This window comes from Hippocampus zosterae, chromosome 19 (genome assembly GCF_025434085.1).
Source record: "Hippocampus zosterae strain Florida chromosome 19, ASM2543408v3, whole genome shotgun sequence".
Taxonomy (NCBI): Eukaryota; Metazoa; Chordata; class Actinopteri; order Syngnathiformes; family Syngnathidae; genus Hippocampus; species Hippocampus zosterae.
The window spans coordinates 10126588-10147409 of record NC_067469.1 but is presented as its reverse complement, the minus strand read 5'-3'; the positions used below and the strand labels follow the sequence as shown (position 1 = coordinate 10147409).

General features: G+C 44.9%; 1 protein-coding gene across 1 annotated transcript in view; it reads right to left on the bottom strand.

Annotated features, from left to right (window-relative positions):
* Nucleotides 1-693: 693 nt before the first annotated feature.
* LOC127592662 (potassium voltage-gated channel subfamily KQT member 4-like) overlaps nt 694-20822 on the bottom strand; it is an 81783-nt gene continuing 61654 nt past the window's right edge. Inside the window, exon 2 of the mRNA XM_052053600.1 lies at nt 694-761. Within this exon, the coding sequence (XP_051909560.1) occupies nt 694-761 (68 nt within the window). The remainder of the gene's footprint in view (nt 762-20822) is intronic.

The window sequence follows — 20822 nt, the reverse complement described above, 5'->3', positions numbered from 1 at the left end:
GTTCTGGTTTGGGCTTTGTTGATGCTTGACTTGAATCTTTGTGGGGTGAATATGTAGTCGATTTGATTGTGTGTCACACCATTTGGTGAATGCCATGTCGTTCTGCGGGAGATTTTATGTGGAAACAGTGTGTTGGCTGTGGTGAGCTTGTGGCTCCTTGCGAATTCCAGAAGTCTTAGCCCTCGGTCATTCGTTTCTCCTAGCCCAAAACGTCCTGCTGTCCCTTCCCAGTGCTCATGTGCGTCTGTGCCTATTTTGGCATTCCAGTCTCCCTGGACAATGAGAAAGTCCTTCTTGGGTGTTGCCTTGATGGTGTTTTCTAACTCCTCATAAAAAGTTTCTACTGCATCATCATCATAATCCATCGTTGGGGCATACACTTGTATGATGGTAATATTCATGGGCCGCGCAGCGATCCGGATGCTGATGAGCCTGCTGGATATAGGCGTGCAGCTGATGACTGAGTTAATTTTGCTGTTGTTGACAATAAAGCCAACTCCATGTTGGTGTCTAGATTCCTCTCCACTATACCATATCTTGTGACCTTCTTCTGTGGTGGTCTCACCACAGCTGGTCCACCTAACCTCAGCCATTCCCAAGACGTCCCACCTGTATCTGTCTAGTTCATGGGTCAGCTCTTTCACTTTCCCACAGGCATACAGTGTGCGGACATTCCATGTACCAATGACGGTATCACTCCTTGGGAGGCTGTGATGACTTGATGGTGTTCTTGTCCCAGTAGTAAACTTGTCGTCCCCACCCTGGGGCAAATCAGTGGGTAGCGGGGTCGTTGTTTTTCCGGGCCTCGACCGATCCGGCATGTGTGATCCTGACTGTTTATTCCTCATGACATTTCAGTAGGCGATTAAACTTGGTGGTGCCTATCTCCTCTCCAAGCTCTTCACCAGGGGGCCAAGGACCCCCCGGTTACCCTTGTCTAGTTTAGCCTGCCGGTCGAAGCAGTTTACCGTGGTGTGGCCGCAGAAATTCTGCTACTTGGAGCCATAGACAAGAGCTGGGTGTTGGTGAGGACCAGTTAGGGATCAACCAGCTATAAAGCATCAGCAATGCAGCTGCGACCGTATCGCCCTCAAGGGTACTACCTCTCCCGTACACCCCATACACCACAAAAAGCGTGCTCAACTCGGTCTAAAAATGCATTTAAAGCAATAAAAACTCCAATTGAGTGTCACACCTAAAGCAAAGGACTTATGCACACACTTCAACATGAATTTTGTTCAGGATGACCTCCTGAAGCCTAAATGACAATTAATTTGATCACACAACTCATTTCTATGAAGATACATTCAAAATCATAAAACATGCTCAGCTCGGCCTGAAAATGCATTTAAAGCAATAAAAACTCAAATTGAGTGTCACGCCTAAACCAAAGGACTTATGCACACATTTCAACATGTATTTAGTTCAGGTTGACCTCCTGAAGCCTAAATGAGCATTAATTTGACCACACAACTCATTCCTATGAAGATACATTCAAACTCAGAAAATGTGCTCAACTCGGTCTGAAAATGCATTTAAAGCAATAAAACTCAAATTGAGTGTCACGCCTAACCCAAAGGACTTATGCAGACATTTCAAAATGTATTTAGTTTGCAGATGACCTCCTGTAGCCTAAATGAGCATTAAATTTACCACACAACTCATTCCTATGAAGATACATTCAAACTCAGAAAACGTGCCCAGCTCGGCCTGAAAATGCATTTAAAGCAATAAAAATTCAAATTGCATGTCACGCCTAAACCAAAGGACTTATGCACACACTTCAACATGTATTTTTTTCAGGATGACCACCTGAAGCCTAAAAGACCATTAATTTAATCACACAACTCATTCCCATGAAGATACATTCAAAGTCAGAAGATGTGCTCAGCTCGGCCTGAAAATGCATTTAAAATAAATAAAACTCAAATTGAGTATCACGCCTAAACCAAAGGACTTATGCACACACTTCAACATGTATTTTGTTCAGGATGACCACCTGAAGCCTAAATGACCATAATTTGATCATACAACTCATTCCCATGAAGATACATTCAAAGTCAGAAAATGTGTTCAGCTCGGCCTGAAAATGCATTTAAAATAAATAAAACTCAAATTGAGTGTCACGCGTAAACCAAAGGTTTTATGCACACATTTCAACACGTATTTAGTTCAGATTGACCTCCTGAATCCTAAATGAGCATTAATTTGACCACACAACTCATTCCTATGAAGATACATTCAAATTCAGAAAATGTGCTCAGCTCGGCCTGAAAATACATTTTAAGCAATAATAACTCAAATTGAGTGTCACGCCTAAACCAAAGGACTTAAGCACACACTTCAACATGTATTTTGTTCAGGATGAACCCCTGAAGCCTAAATGACCATTAATTTGACCACACAACTTATTCCTATGAAGATACATTCAAAGTCAGAAAACGTGCTCAGCTCGGCCTGCAAATGCATTTAAAGCAATAAAACTCAAATTGAGTGTCACGCCTAACCCAAAGGACTTATGCAGACATTTCAAAATGTATTTAGTTTGCAGATGACCTCCTGTAGCCTAAATGAGCATTAATATGACCACACAACTCATTCCTATGAAGATACATTCGAACTCAGAAAATGTGCTCAGCTCGGCCTGAAAATGCATTTAAAATAAATAAAACTCAAATTGAATGTCACGCCTAAACCAAAAGACTTATGCACACACTTCAACATGTATTTTGAAACTCAAATTGAGTGTCATGCCTAAACATAAGGACTTATGCACACACTTCAACATGTACTTAGTTCAGGATAACCTCCTGAAGCCTAAATGAGCATTAATTTGATCACACAACTCATTCCTATAAAGATAAATTCATAGTCAGAAAACGTGCTCAGCTCGGCCTGAAAATGCATTTAAAGCAATAAAAACTCAAGTTGAGTGTCACACCTGAAGCAAAGTTTTTATGCACACATTTCAACATGAATTTAGTTCAGGACGACCCCCTGAAGCCTAAATCACCATGAATTTGAACACACAACTCATTCCTATGAAGATACATTCAAAGTCAGAAAATGTGCTCAGCTCGGCCTGAAAATGCATTTAAAGCAATAAAAATTCAAATTGCATGTCACGCCTAAACCAAAGGACTTATGCACTCATTTCAACATGAATTTAGTTCAGGTTGACCTCCTGAAGCCTAAATGAGCATTAATTTGACCACACAACTCATTCCTATGAAGATACATTTACAGTCAGAAAACGTGCTCAGCTCGGCCTGAAAATGCATTTAAAACAAATAAATCTCAAATTGAGTGTCAGGAGTAAACCAAAGGTTTTATGCACACATTTCAACACATTTTTAGTTCAGGTTGACCTCCTGATGCCTAAATGAGCATTAATTTGACCACACAACTCATTCCTATGAAGATAAATTCATAGTCAGAAAACGTGCTCAGCTCGGCCTGAAAATGCATTTAAAGCAATAAAAACTCAAGTTGAGTGTCACGCCTAAAACAAAGTTTTTATGCACACATTTCAACATGAATTTAGTTCAGGATGTCCTCCTGAAGCCTAACTCACCTTTAATTTGATCACACAAGTCAGTCCCATGAAGATACATTTGAACTCAGAAAATGAGCTCAGCTCGGCCTGAAAATGCATTTAAAATAAATAAAACTCAAATTGCATGTCACGCCTAAACCAAAGGACTAATGCACACACTTCAACATGTATTTTGTTCAGGATGACCACCTGAAGCCTAAATGACCATTATTTTGATCACAAAACTCATTCCTATGAAGATACATTCACAGTCAGAACACGTGCTCAGCTCGGCCTGAAAATGCATTTAAAACAATAAAAACTCAAATTGAGTGTCACGCCTAAAGCAAAGGTCTTATGCACACACTTCAACATGTATTTTGTTCAGGATGACCCCCTGAAGCCTAAATCACCATTAATTTGATAACACAACTCATTCCTATGAAGATACATTCAAAGTCAAAAAATGTGCTCAGCTTGGCATGAAAATGAATTTAAAGCAATTAAACTCAAATTGAATGTCACGCCTAAACCAAAGGACTTAAGCACACACGTCAACATGTATTTTGTTCAGGATGATCCCCTGAAGCCTAAATGAAAATTAATTTGACCACACAACTCATTCCTATGAAGATACATTCCAAGTCAAAAAACGTGCTCAGCTCGGCCTGAAAATGCGTTTAAAGCAATAAAACTGAAATTGAGTGTCACGCCTAAACCAAAGGACTTATGCACACATTTCAACATGTATTTAGTTTGCAGATGACCTCCTGTAGCCCAAATGAGCATTAATTTGACCACAGAACTCATTCCTATGAAGATACATTAAAACTCAGAAAATGTGCTCAGCTCGGCCTGAAAATGCATTTAAAGCAATAAAAACTCAAAATGAGTGTCACGCCTAAACCAAAGCACTTATGCACACACTTCAACATGTATTTTGTTCAGGATGACCCCCTGAAGCCTAAATCACCATTAATTTGATCACACAACTCATTCCTATGAAGATACATTCCAAGTCAAAAAACGTGCTCAGCTCGGCCTGAAAATGCATTTAAAGCAATAAATTTTCAAATTACATGTCACGCCTGAACCAAAGGACTTATGCACACATTTCAACATGTATTTAGTTCAGGTTGACCTCCTGAAGCCTAAATGAGCATTAAGTTGACCACACAACTCATTCCTATGAAGATACATTCAAACTCAGAAAACGTGCTCAACTCGGCCTGAAAATGCATTTAAAGCAATAAAAAAACTCAAATTGAGTGTCACGCCTAAACCAAAGGACTTATGCACATATTTCAACATGTATTTACTTCAGGTTGACGTCCTGAGGCCTAAATGAGCATTAATTTGACCACACAACTCATTCCTGTGAAGATACATTCAAACTCAGAAAACGTGCTCAACTCGGCCTGAAAATGCATTTAAAGCAATAAAAACTCGAATTGAGTGTCACGCCTAATCCAAAGGACTTATGCACACATTTCAACATGAATTTAGTTCAGGATGACCTCCTGAAGCCTAAATGAGCATTAATTTGACCACACAACTCATTCCTATGAAGATACATTCAAAGTCAGAAAACGTGCTCAACTCGGCCTGAAAATGCATTTAAAGCAATAAAAAAACTCAAATTGAGTGTCACGAATAAACCAAAGGACTTATGCACACATTTCAACATAAATTTAGTTCAGGATGACTTCATGAAGCCTAAATGAGCATTAATTTGACCATAGAACTCATTCCTATGAAGATACATTCAAACTCAGAAAACATGCTCAGCTCGGCCTGAAAATGCATTTAAAATAAATAAAACTCAAATTGAATGTCACGCCTAACCCAAAGGACTTATGCAGACATTTCAAAATGTATTTAGTTTGCAGATGACCTCCTGTAGCCTAAATGAGCATTAATATGACCACACAACTCATTCCCATGAAGATACATTCAAAGTCAGAAAATGTGCTCAGCTCGGCCTGAAAATGCATTTAAAATAAATAAAACTCAAATTGAATGTCACGCCTAAACCAAAGGACTTATGCACACACTTCAACACATATTTAGTTCAGGTTGACCTCCAGAAGCCTAAATGAGCATTAATTTGACCACACAAGTCATTCCTATGAAGATACATTCAAAGTCAGAAAATGTGCTCAGCTCGGCCTGAAAATACATTTTAAGCAATAAAACTCAAATTGAGTGTCACGCCTAAAGCAAAGAACTTATGCACACACTTCAACATGTATTTTGTTCAGGATGACCCCCTCAAGCCCAAATTGCCATTAATTTGATCACACAACTCATTCCTTTGAAGATACATTCAAAGTCAGAAAACGTGCTCAACTCGGCCTGAAAATGCATTTAAAGCAATAAAAAACTCAAATTGAATGTCACGCCTAACCCAAAGGGCTTATGCAGACATTTCAAAATGTATTTGGTTTGCAGATGAGCTCCTGTAGCCTAAATGAGCATTAATATGACCACACAACTCATTCCTATGAAGATACATTCGAACTCAGAAAACGTGCTCAGCTCGGCCTGAAAATGCATTTAAAGCAATAAAAACTCAAATTGAGTGTCACGCCTAAAAACAAAGGACTTATGCACACATTTCAACATGTATTTAGTTCAAGTTGACCTCCTGAAGCCTAAATGAGCATTAATTTGACCACACAACTCATTCCTATGAAGATACATTCAAACTCAGAAAATGTGCTCAGCTCGGCCTGAAAATGCATTTAAAGCAATAAAACTCAAATTGAGTGTCACGCCTAACCCAAAGGACTTATGCAGACATTTCAAAATGTATTTAGTTTGCAGATGACCTCCTGTAGCCTAAATGAGCATTAAATTTACCACACAACTCATTCCTATGAAGATACATTCAAACTCAGAAAACGTGCTCAGCTCGGCCTGAAAATGCATTTAAAGCAATAAAAATTCAAATTGCATGTCACGCCTAAACCAAAGGACTTATGCACACACTTCAACATGTATTTTGTTCAGGATGACCACCTGAAGCCTAAAAGACCATTAATTTAATCATACAACTCATTCCCATGAAGATACATTCAAAGTCAGAAAATGTGCTCAGCTCGGCCTGAAAATGCATTTAAAATAAATAAAATTCAAATTGAATGTCACGCCTAAACCAAAGGACTTATGCACACACTTCAACATGTATTTTGTTCAGGATGACCACCTGAAGCCTAAATGACCATTAATTTAATCACACAACTCATTCCCATGAAGATACATTCAAAGTCAGAAAACGTGCTCAGCAAGGCCTGAAAATGCATTTAAAGCAATAAAAACTCAAATTGATTGTCACGCCTAAACCAAAGGACTTATGCACACATTTCAACATGTATTTACTTCAGGTTGACGTCCCGAAGCCTAAATGAGCATTAATTTGACCATACAACTCATTCCTATAAAGATACATTCAAGCTCAGAAAACGTGCTCAACTCGGCCTGAAAATGATTTTAAAGCAATAAAAACTCAAATTGATTGTCACGCCTAAACCAAAGGACTTATGCACACATTTCAACATGTATTTACTTCAGGTTGACGTCCTGAAGCCTAAATGAGCATTAATTTGACCATACAACTCATTCCTATAAAGATACAGTCAAGCTCAGAAAACGTGCTCAACTCGGCCTGAAAATGCATTTAAAGCAATAAAACTCAAATTGAGTGTCACGCCTAAACCAAAGGACTTATGCACACATTTCAACATGAATTTAGTTCAGGATGACTTCCTGAAGCCTAAATGAGCATTAATTTTACCATAGAACTCATTCCTATGAGGATACATTCAAACTCAGAAAACGTGCTCAGCTCGGCCTGAAAATGCATTTAAAGCAATAAAAACTCAAATTGAGTGTCACGCCTCAACCGAACTTATGCACACACTTCAACATGTATTTAGTTCAGGATGACCTCCTGAAGCCTAAATGAGCATTAATTTGATCACACAACTCATTCCTATTAAAAAACATTCAAACTCAGACAACGAGCTCAGCTCAGACTGAAACTGCACTTAAAGCAATAAAAACTGAAATTGAGTATAGTCATGTTACCCGCGTTGAGTTATATTTAGTTCAAGAACAAAGAGTCATGGAATAATTGGCTGAAGAGTACAGTTATACAGTCATATAAATGAAAATGGTTTCAGGCCTCGGAAACAATATCGGATATTGGTCAGTAGAGGGCGACACAGACCATAACATGATTCAAGACATCTTTTGAAAACCTTCTCCGCTCGGCCTGAAAATGCATTTAAAGCAATCAATACTCAAAATGAGTGTCACGCGTAAACCAAAGGTTTTATGCACACATTTCAACATGTATTTAGTTTGCAGATGAAATTGAAAAATCCCGCCATTCATTCTCGGCAATACCGCTTGTGTCCGCCAGAGGGAGGTGTAGTAGGCAAAAGGCCATTCATTTTAACGTGCGGCGGAGAGCGGGCCGGCTCGGCGGCCGGGCAGGAGGCCTCTTGGAGAGATTGAGAGATTTAAAAAAAAAAAAGCCCCCGTTCAGTCTCAATGGCGGAGAGCAGGCCGGCTCGGCGGCGGGGAGTCGTCGTGGTCGGATGAATGGTGTTGGAACGCGGCACGTGGAAGTTATCTTGAGCACCGGAGGAGAGGACCGGCGACGTGGCCAAGCGTGGCCGGCGCAGAGGCGTCTTGGTCGCATTGGGAAAACTAAAAAATCCCCCCATTCATTCTCGGCAATACCGCTTGTGTCCGCCAGACGGCGGTGTAGTAGGCAAAAGACCATTCATTTTAATGGGCGTTTGGAGAGCGGGCCGGCTCGGCGGCCGGGGAGGAGGCCCCTTGGACGCAGTGAGAGATTAAAAAAAGCCCCCGTTCAGTCTCAACGGCGGGGAGCAGGTCGGCTCGGCGGCGGAGAGTCGTCGTGGTCGGATGAATGGTGTTGGAACGCGGCCAGCTGAAGTCATTTTGAGCACCGAAGGAGAGGCCCGGCGACGTGGCCGAGCGTGGCCTGCGTAGAGGCGTCTTGGTCGGATGAATGGTGTTGGAACGTGGCCAGCAGAAGTCATCTTGAGCACCAGAGGAGAGCCCCCGGCGACGTGGCCGACGGGGAGGCGTCTTGGTCGGATGAGTAGTGTTGGAACGCGGCCCGTGGAAGTTTTTTTGAGCACCGGAGTCGTGGCCAAGCGAGGCCGGCGGAGAGGCGTCTTGGTCGCATTGGGGAAAATTAGAAAATCCCCCCTATTCATTCTCGGCAATACCGCTTGTGTACGCCAGAAAGCGGTCTAGTAGGCAAAAGGCCATTCATTTTAATGGGCGGCGGAGAGCGGGCCGGCTCGGCGGCTGAGTGCGGCCGGGCAGGAGGCCTCTTGGACAGATTGAGAGATTAAAAAAAAGCCCCCGTTCAGTCTCAATGGCGGAGAGCGGGCCGGCTCGGCGGCGGAGAGCGGGCCGGCTCAGCGGCCGAGTGCGACCGGGCAGGAGGCCTCTTGGACAGATTGAGAGATTTTTAAAAAAGCCCCCGTTCAGTCTCGGCGGCGGAGAGGCATCTTGGTCGCATTGGGAGAATTAGAAAATCCCCCCCATTCATTCTCGGCAATACAGCTTGTGTCCGCCAGACGGCGGTGTAGTAGGCAAAAGGCCATTCATTTTAATGGGCGGCGGAGAACGGGCCGGCTTAGCGGCCGGGCAGGAGGCCTCTTGGACAGATTGAGAGATAAAAAAGGCCCCCGTTCAGTCTCAATGGCGGAGAGCGGGCCGGCTCGGCGGCGGAGAGCGGGCCGGCTAGGCGACCGGGCAGGAGGCCTCTTGGACAGATTGAGAGATAAAAAAGGCCCCCGTTCAGTCTGAATGGCGGAGAGCAGGCCGGCACGGCGGCGGAGAGCGGGCCGGCTCGGCGGCCGATTGCGGCCGGGCAGGAGGCCTTTTGGACAGATTGAGAGATAAAAAAAGCCCCCGTTCAGTCTCAATGCCGGAGAGCGGGCCGGCTCGGCGGCGGAGAGCGGGCCGGCTCGGTGGCCGAGTGCGGCCGGGGAGGAGGCCTCTTGGAAGGAGTGAGAGATTAAAAAAAAGCCCCCGTTCAGTCTCAATGGCGGGGAGCAGGCCGGCTCGGCGGCGGAGAGCGGGCCGGCCCGGCGGCGGAGAGTTGGCCGGCTATGCGGCCGAGTGCGGCCGGGCAGGAGGCCTCTTGGACAGATTGAGAGATAAAAAATAGCCCCCGTTCAGTCTCAATGGCGGAGAGCGGGCCGGCTCGGCGGCGGAGAGGCGTCTTGGTCGGATGAATGGTGTTGGAACGCGGCCAGCGGAAGTCATCTTGAGCACTGGAGGAGAGCCCCCGGCGACGTGGCCTGCGGGGAGGCGTCTTGGTCGGATGAATAGTGTTGGAACGCGGCCCGCGGAAGTTATCTTGAGCACCGGAGGAGTGGCCCGGCGACGTGGCCAAGCGTGGCCGGCGGAGAGGCGTCTTGGTCGCATTGGGAAAATTAGAAAATCCCCCCCATTCCCACAAGTGGGCTGCATGCAAATGAAGCAGGCGGAACAAGAATTTGGATTGGTCAATATTCAGAGAATGAATATTCAGTCTTAAAGCATTAACCCTTACGCACTCGGCTCATAATACCTGAAGAAGAAAGTACAGAAGTGATTTTATAAAAACAATTCATACTTTTGATATCTCTCTCTCTCTCTCGTGTATATATATATATATATATATATATATATATATATATATATATATATATATATATATATAATGTTACAATAGAACAAATCTGAATGAAATATCTAATCAATTGCATTTTTAATACATTTTTGAAATAGTAGAGACTTTATGGACACCCTATATATCTATATATCTATATATCTATATATCGATATATAGATATATATATATATATATATATACAGTGGAGGGCAAAAGTAAAATAGAAAACACACAATACTAATTGTGTATTAATTATCCATCCATCCATTTTGTGATCCGCTTTAACCTCACAAGGGTCGCCAGTTGTGGGGTGCTGGAGTCTATCGCGGAAGCCATTACCGCAGGGCTGGCATGGGCTAAACAGTTCCGCCCCTCCAATAAAACCATCGCCTTTGTCAGAGCTGGGGACAAGCCTACCGCGGCCAGCAGAACATCATCTGCAGGCATCCTGACATCTGCAAGAGACTGGCAGTTGTTGGTGGATCTTGAAAAAAAGCTGAAGTTCCCCAGCCATATTGCAGTTACCACCCTACGACCTGACATTGTCCTCGTATCGGAGTCCACCAAACAAGCAGTGCTGCTGGAGCTGACAGTGCCGTGGGAAGATCGCTTGGAAGAAGCCTTTGAGAGGAAGCTCTCCAAGTATGCAGGACTGGTCAGCGACTGCCAGCTGGCTGGTTGGAGAGCAAGGTGTTTCCCTGTGGAGGTTGGTTGCAGAGGATTTGCAGCCCGTTCCTTGGCCAGAGCCTACTGTAGTTTAGGCATCGATGGAGAGAGGAAAAGGAGAGCGATCCGCAATACCACTGAAGCGGCAGAAAGAGCCTCAAGATGGCTGTGGCTCAAAAGAGGAGATCCATGGAGTCATGGTAGCTAGCTAGCTGTCTGGACACAAGCCGGGACTTGAACAACCCCGGCTGGGTCACCTGGAGGAGGGCGTCTGATAGTTGAAAGACCCGAAACGTCCAGTGAATCCAGGAACATCACTGATGATGTGTCCAGACTAGGCGTCAGTAGATGTATGTACACAGTCTATCCCAGCAGTCTTCGGGCAGTTGGCGGGGGACACCCTCAACCGGTTGCAAGCCAATTTCAAGGCACAGAGGGACGAACAACCATCCGCACTCACACCCAGGGACAATTTGGAGTGTTTAATCAATCTGCCATTCATGTTTTTGGAATGTCGGAGGAAACTGGAGTACCTGGAGATTTTGCACTAAAATTGGATCGATTAACACTGTGTGGATACTATATAGCATAGGTGTCAAAGTCAAGGGCCCAGATCTGACCTGCCACATTATTTTATGTGGCCCGTGAAAGCAAATCAAACATGGCAACATCCATGATGATTGCTAAAATATATACCAACATTTAAAATTCTCATATGTAATAAAAGAGATAATGTAAGCATTTTGTTGTGATTTTTCATTTGCAATTTCCCTTGCTGTTTGCAAGAACTTTTTGTTACCCTCATTCTTATTCTGGTAATTTTGTTACCAGCGTTTTATGTTGTACTTTATTGGTCGTGTGACCTTATTTTGTAATTAAAGCATTTTTATAATACAATTTCTTTGGGTATACGTATGAGGGATCCGCTCCTATTCCGGATTAGTCAGGCACCCAAATCGGCTGAAAGTAGACGTCTCATACGCAGCGAAGTTTAATTCCCATCAATGCCAGCATGTGTCACAAACCCCCACCTGTAAAACAAACATGAAAAGAATAATGATTAAATACAAGAAAACAATCAAGTTTCACATCTTGTTTGAAATATCATCTCGGTAGAGATGATATTGCTGTGCACTAAAGACTACATGGAGGCAATTTGGAGTTTGTGTAACTTGGATATACAAATGATGAAATTCAATTTAATCTGTGCTGTCCATACAATATCATTTTCTAATGCTCCCACAAGTACAAATATAAGATGATCCCTTATTACCGAATGAGACGCATATGCCCATCTATGTGCCATAAACTATTGGGGAATGGCACATAGTATGTTCTTCTAGCCACAGTCTGGCTCCATTTCTGGGCTGCAGCAGCTGGCTCAATACGGTTGAGGATTTCTCGAACTCTTTTTCTTTGTACTACAATACCATCAGCACGCAGGTATGACCTCATCATCTGCAACAGGTTCATAAAACAACACAATAAAGAAAGTACACTTTCACAATGAATATAATGATATATACATGAAGGGACAAGAGTATGTAGCAGAACACTTGCTTCCGAGCCTGATCTGGGAAATTGGCTGTGCAATCTTCTGACATGCTCTTCCAGGTCAACATCATGAATGGGAGTAAATCTATTTCTGGCTGAAATCTGAAAAAACGTCATTTTTTTATGCAGGTATGAAGAGGAACAACCCAACATCTCCGTGATGGCCCTCACTGTAAAGCCCTGAGTGGGGAGCAGTTTAATTTGATCCCTTGTAATGTCAAGTGCTGGTCTTCCTCGTCTACCTAAAGTATGGAAATAAAAGGATTAAGGAATTCAAGCAAATGAATCACTACGTGTTTTTTATATACTGTATACAGTACAGGCATATAGACACAGATGTACATAAAAGTACATGCAGCTTCAAAACCATGAGCAGCTATTTTCTCTAACCATTTTACTCAAGAAAAAAATAATTCAAACTTATAATTGAATAACTAAAAGATCACTAGTTATTGCTTAAAAGTGTATAGCCATCGCGTTACTTAATAGTCTACTGATTTGCAGGAAAACCACTGGTATAAAACGACGTTTGACAGGGTGATAGAAGGTAAGTCACAGCAAGTCGTCAGTAAAACCTGACGTGTGTAGTTCGAATAAAAATACATACAAAAAAGCAATGACAAAAAATGGTAGCCATTTTACCTGTGTGCAAACGATGTGCCACATGGGAAGAAACACGTCCACCATTAGGAGCGGGTCCCGCAATGATGACAGATCGGAGATCTATTAGACTTTGAATCAAATTTTGAATAGTATCAGCGCTAAACTGGTCACTAACTCTTCTTAAATTAGCAATTGAAATGTTTATCGCGCGTGCTTCACTTTCACCGGCAGACCCTTGACGACAGGCACTCTCTATTGCCCTGCACCTTCGCCGAATACGTCTCAGGACGCTGTCCGCCATTGTTGTTTTAAAAAACTAAGTGGGCACAGAATTTCCAAAATCATGAGCTCTGACTGGTGGGATGATACTATTTTGAAACGTACAGCCAATAGGATACCGTTACATGTTTTCGTAATCATCCTTATTTGCATTTAATGCAAGGACAGTGTAATGTCACTAGCACTACAAGTGGGCACATTTATGGCCTTACATGTTCACTATGTGTCAAAATGACCTTACTAGTGAACTAGTGGGCGTTTTGCGGCTTACATGTCAACAAGTAAGCGTCAAAATGATCTTACTAGTGAACTAGTGAGCGTTTTGTGGCTGACATGTTCATAAATAAGCGTCAAAATGATCTTACTAGTGAACTAGTGGGCGTTTTGTGGCTTACATGTTCACTAGAAGCCTCAAAATTATCTTACTAGTGAACTAGCGGCCGTTTTGTGGCTTACATGTCAACTAGTAAGCCTCAAAATGCTCTTACTAGTGAACTAGTGGGCACATTTATGGCCTTACATGTTCACTAGTAAGCGTCAAAATGACCTTACGAGTGAACTAGTGGGCAATATGGAATAAATACTCAAAGGGCTTGCCAGGCAAGCCCATTGAGTATTTAAAGGATTCAAAGGGCTTGCCTGGCAAGCCTTTTGAGTATTTATTCATCCGTGATGGTATTGTAGACCAATGAGAGCACGTCCGACAGACACGTGGACTTCGGGCAGCCAATCATGATGCATTTCGAGCCAAGCCCCAACAAAAACGGAGGAGAAAACTTTCAGACGCTTTGAAAGCTTTTGGGGTACATATTACTCTTGTTGTTACACAAAATTTTGTTTTACGATTATTTTAGGCGGTAACGTTATGGTGTAAATGTCAAATACGTGGTCAATTTATCAAGATGAAGCCTGCTTAAAAATTTGCTCCAACGATTTCGGAGATGTGTCTGACTTTGACAGCAATGGCGGCAGTTCAACGCTGACAGTCGCAGTCGGGTGCAGATTTATTTCGGCAGGACTTTCTAAAATCTGCCGTTTGCTCTGACAGTTCTCTGTCTGACAGTCACATTTTGTCTTATTACTCACATGCTAATTGACATTTAAAAAAAGAGTTAAAGTTAATGTTTGGAACACGATTTTGCTCTTACTGTTTGCTGCCTTAGTTCGTTTGAATTATTCGCTTCCTGCATTACATGAAGTACATTTTTTTAATATTCACAAGACTGTAACTGTGCATTATAAATAATGTCAAATTTGCACTATGTTTTACTGGATCTACAACTAAACTAGGTCCTCGTTTCTGGGAGAGTCCACAGCACCTCTTGTATCACAACCTTTCTGCCGGCACACCTTCAGCAGCACGATGTTTCTAACGGGAGCTGGAGGGTGATCAGTTTCATTGAAGAACAGGAGGAGGAGAGGCACAACGTTTGTCATTTGTGATATGTTTTCAGACTTTTCTCCTAATTAAAAAACTATGTTTTGTTAATTTCTTGATATAGTTCTTGTATTTAAATATTTTAACAATCAAATATTTTTCAATTGTGTTTTAGATATGAATTGTATGAAATAAATCAGTGAAGCCCCATTCAAATTCTACTCCATCTAATCTGCTCGATCACACTGCTGTCAACCTGCTGTAAATAATGCCTCCACATTCATGATTGTAGAAACCCCAGAACGGTAAACATATGATTATTTTATTTTAAAATATAAGAAGCCTATGTTTTGCAATTGTGCTCATTTTCGTTGTATTGCACGACAAATAGATGAGCCGGTTTGGGGACATCATCAACCAAGCTGCTGCTCCAATTGCAATGCGATATATTATCCTGCTCTCCTAAATTCGCATCTACACCACAAATTATAACATCCTATCTGATTTAGCAACAACTGAAAATTCACACATTATTTAGGGAGTTGCATAACTGTTGCATTATATGGTGCCCTATTCATTTTATTTAGTATAGCATACATATATAAAAGTGGAAAGATACTGCAGAGCTGTGCCATTACTCTTTATCTCTGTGTACATAATAAATAAACATCACCTACAGATACATTGGTAAAAATTGCTTGATTCCTTCTGTATACTGTAGATATTACGCAAATGGCGGTAAATAATTGTGAAAGCTCAGAATCAGGTTTTAAAGGGTTAATTCTTTGCTGGGTGGAGCTCTTATCATGGAGCCAATAGGAGGTGTCCTCGGGTGGTGTCCGTCCCTCATTCAGCTCGGGTCCTCCACCAGAGGCCAGGAAGCCCGAGGGCCCCGCGCAGTACCCCCGCCGCTCCCAGCACCGCACACCTCCGGACCGAGATGTCCGACGCTGGTCCCGGGATCTGTCGCAACCACCCATCCAGTCCGGGGGTCACTGCCCCGAGCGCCCCGACCACCACAGGCACGACCGCCACCCCCACCCCCCAGGCCCTCCCCGAGCCCCTGGTACCCCCCGAGCCCCCCATGCTCACCCCTCCCGATGCCTCCACCACCTGGGACCGCCACATCCACCACAACGGCCCTCCTCCGCCCCCCATCCACGACCACGACATCTGGCTGGCTCGCCACCACCATCCCGCCAGTCTGGATCCGGAAGTCCCACAGGATCCCCGCTCCGCCACCCTCCACCACCCTCGGAGGTGCCCCCCACTCCGACCCCGGGGCCCCCAGTCCACACTCCGCACAGATGCCTCGGCAGACCACGCCAGCCACCTGGCCATGGCACTCCACGCAGGCCCCCCCTGCCAGCATCCCACACCCCGCAGCCACGTGCCGGATCGTCAAAGGCGCCTCCCCGCACAACCCACACCCCGGGTCCTGTCCGGCGCGGCACATCCGGGCCTCGACGGCTCCGGCGCCCAAGGCCCGCTCCTGAGCAGCCAGGATGAGCGCCCCTGCGCTGTCCCCCAGGCCAGTCCCCTCCAGCCACCGATAGGACTTCTTGAGATCAGCCACCTCAGCCACGGTCCGGTGGCACATCCCGCGTAGGGGCCCGCCCCACCACGATGGTCCCCCCCCCCAGCGCCCGTCCCTCCGCTCCCCACTTGGGGCAAAAAATGAGCACATAACACCATCCAGTGTGGGTCCTTGGGCAAGAGCCTTCACGCTAATGCGTACCTCATACAATGATGAGAGACAATAAAATGAATGACATGCCAGCTCAGACGTCGCCCGGCCAAACAAGGTCTGCGTCAGGTGCTGGGGAACCAGAGCACCTTGATGAAAAATGGAGCAGAGATGGGCAAGATGCAATAACATGGCTCTGTTGGAATGCTACTACTCAAGCAAGCCTAGTCAGAGAGGTTACATGGAGAGAATGTGGGCTAAATGGTTGCTTCGAAACCCACAGTCACGGGTGGCCACGAAACAACTCGTAACTCAGTGTTCCAACATCCACAAACGGCAACTGCTGTCACAACTTGAGATTGATGAGGTACAACGCAGGTTCCATGGTGAGGGGCCCCAGGCTGCCAGATCAGAGGAGGAGTTCATACCAGAGTGAATGCAGATGATGAGATTGGGAGGCCAGCCCCAATGAATGAAATGCTGAGCGAGGCAGCAACTGACCTGAAAGCTAAGATCATGGCAAGAATGAAAGCTGGGAAACCTATAATCCGATTACAACGGCTATGTGAAGTACCACCTGAAAGTCTCTTGGAAAGTGTGAATGCAGCACTGAGGGCGATCCTTACCGTAACGATCACGGAAATGAACTGATATACGCTTCAGCATCAGTGATCCTTGAGATGCTTGGCTATAAGAGCAACCATGGAAGCCATGAGATACATTACCGACCATGGAAAAGACGGTTGGAGGCTAAGATCAAGGCGGCTCGGAAAGATGTGAGTCAATTGACTGAGGTCCAGAGAGGTGTGATGAAAAGGCCGATCCTGAGAGGTACATCCAGATGACCATATATGAAGCACTCGAAACAAAGGCTCCAAGCCTTGTCCAGCCGCCTAAAGCGGTACACGAAAGAGAATGAGGCCAGACGAATAAACAGGCTGTTTGCAACACAACCTGCGAAAGTGTACGCCTCAGTGGCAGGGTCCTAACAACAGAGCTGATCCACCAAGACTGGAAACTGAAAGGTACTGGAGAGGCAGATGGGAGAAGGAGGTTGCACATAACAGCAGTGCACAATGGCTGGTCACCCAAAGAGAGGAGCACAGACACCTCCCTGAACAGAACCCAATTACCATAACAGTGGCAGACATAAAGGAAATAGTCTCAAATATGAAGAACTGGACAGCGCCAGGCCCGGACATGGTCCACACTTACTGGCTAAAGAGACTCACAGCACTCCATGAGCGCCCAGCAGCACAAATGAACCAGCTGCCTAGGGATGGGACTCACCCAGGATGGCTAACCGAAGGGCGAACGATCCTTATCATGAAAGATCCCTCAAAGGGTGCAGTCGCATCCAACTATCGGCCAATAACCTGTCCCTCCACAATTTTGGAAGCTCATGTTGCGGCTAAGATAAGTGCACACATGGATCAATACATGAGCGAAGCACGGAAGGGCATTGGTAGAGATACCAGGGGAGCCAAACATCAGCTCCTGGTTGACAGAACAGTCGCACAAGACTGCAGGTCCCGATGTACCAACCTGTGCACAGCCTGGATTGATTAAAAGAAAGCCTATGACTCGATGCCACATACATGGATCACTGAATGCTTGGATGTGTATAAGGTGAACAGGACCCTAAGAGCCTTCGTTGCGAACTTGATGAGGATGTGGAAAACCACACTTGAAGCCAATGGCAAGCCACTTACCCAAGTGTCCATCAAATGTGGCATATACCAAGGTGATGCACTCTCCCCACTGCTGTCCTGCATAGGACTGAACCCCCTAAGCCAAGTAATCACCAAGACAGGCCATGGATACCGCCTCAGAAATGGAGCTACGATCAGTCACCTCCTCTACAAGGATGACATGTAGCTGTTTGCTAAGAGCGAAAGGGACATAGACTCCCTGATCCACACAATCAAGATCTACAGCAGCGACATCGGGATGTCATTCGTGCTGGAGAAATGTAGTCGGATGGTGACTAAGAGAGGAAGGGTAGTCCGCACTGAAGGGGTCTCACTCCCTGAAGGAACAATAGCAGACATTGAGGACAGCTACAAGTACCTCGGTATACCACAAGCCAATGGCAACCTCAAACTGGCAACAAGGAAAGCGGCTACGGCCAAATACCTCCAGCGAGTGAGGCAAGTCCTAAGAAGCCAGCTCAATGGCAAGAATAAGACCCGGGCAATAAACAGCTATGCCCTTTCCAGTGATCAGATAACCTGCAGGAAAAATAAGGTGGCCAAAGGAAGAGATTCAGACCACGGATGTTAAGACCCGAAAGCTCGTTACCATGCATGGAGGGTTCCATACCAAATCCAGCACCCTGAGACTGTACACAAGCCGAAAGGAAGGAGGCCGGGGACTAGTGAGTGTGAGAGCCACTGTCCAGGATGAAACATCCAAGCTCCACAAATACATCAAGGAGAAGGCACCAACGGATGATGTACTCAGAGAATGTCTCAGACAATGGGGAACAGAAGATGAGGTGCTGGAAGAGGGACCATCATGGGAGGACAAGCCCCTACACGGGATGTACCACCGGACAATAACTGCCGTGGCCAATCTCAAGAAGTCCGATCAGAGTTCTAGAGAGGGCTGGCCTGAAGGACAGCACAGAGGCACTCATCCTGGCTGCTCAGGAGCAGGCCCTGAGCACCAGAGCCATCGAGGCCTAGATATACCACACCAGCCAAGACCCAAGGTGTAGGTTGTGCAAAGAGGCACCTGAGACGATCTAACACATAACTGCAGGGTGTAAGGTGCTGGCAGGGAAAGCCTATATGGAACGCCATAACCAGGTGGCTGGCATAGTCTACCGAAACATCTGTGCGGAGTATGGACTGGACACCCCAAGGTCAAAATGGGAAACACCTCCGAAGGTGGTGGAGAATGACAGAGCGAAGATCCTATGGGACTTCCAGATCCAGACTGACAAGATGGTATTGGCGAACCAACCAGATATCCTGATGATAGATAAAGGGCAGAGGAAAGCCGTTGTAGTGGATGTAGCGGTCCCAAGTGCTGGAAACATCAGAAAGAAGGAACACGAGAAACTCGAGAAATCCCAAGGGCTCAGAGAGGAGCTGGAGAGAGCCTGGAAGGTAAAGGGGACAGTCGTGCCTGTGGTGGTCGGAGCACTCGGGGCAGTGACCCCCAAACTAGATGATGAGTGGTTGCAACAGATCCCGGGAACAACATCGGACATCTCAGTCCAGAAATGTGCAGTGCTGGGAACGGCAAGGATACTGCGCAGAACCCTCAAGCTTCCTGGCCTCTGGTAGAGGACCCCAGCTGAATGAGGGATGGACACCACCTGAGGGGTGAGACGAGGATTTTTTTTTATAGATATACAGTAGATACACATTCACTCCCATGAACATCCCCAACAACATTAACACCAACACTACAGAAATTCAAACCGTAAAGATTCACATAACCAACCACAAAAGACTACACATATGCAACATGTATATACCCCCCAGAGATACCACCCGACCAGACCATGCCACAGAAGACACAGACATCACCAACACCTTCCAATACATAAACTCGCTGAACAACACCATTCTAACCGCAGACATCAACGCTCACTCAACACAATGGCACTCTCCCTACGACGACCACAGAGGCACCCACATTGCAGACATACTACAAAACTCCCAACAAATCACTCTAAACACAAACACACCCACCAGAAAACCTACAAACATCAACCAACAACCAACATCACCGGACATCACAACAGCCAGCAACAGCATCACAAACAGAACAACATGGACCACAATACACGCACTCAGTTCAGACCACCTTCCTATCAAAATCACACAAAACACGCGTGCTCCTTTCCGCCTACAACAACACCTTCAAACTTACACAAATTACAGGAAAGCAGACTGGGAAGGATACACCTCTGAAATAGAATCAGCACTGGAGAACATAACCATACCTGACAACATCCACACAGCCAACACCATGCTCACAAACCTCATACTTACAGCAGACAAACACCACATACCCCACGGAAAAATAAAAAGCAAATCACTTCTCCTACCACAACACATCAGAACACTCATCAGCCAAAGAAACGACATCAGACAACAAAACCACCAAGACCCACGCATCACAGACCTAAACAAAGAAATAGACACACAAATCCAAAAACACAAACAAGAGCTATGGAAAGAACACTTAACGGATGCATGGAACCACAGACACAAACAACACATACTCTGGAACACAGTAACAAGACTATCAAACAAAGAACAAAAAGCACCAGAAAACACCACAATACAGTTCGGACAACACACGGCAATATCCAACAAACAGAAAGCACGAGCATTCAACAAACAATTCACCAACATAATACAACACAAAACCAACAGAACATACAGACAACTAC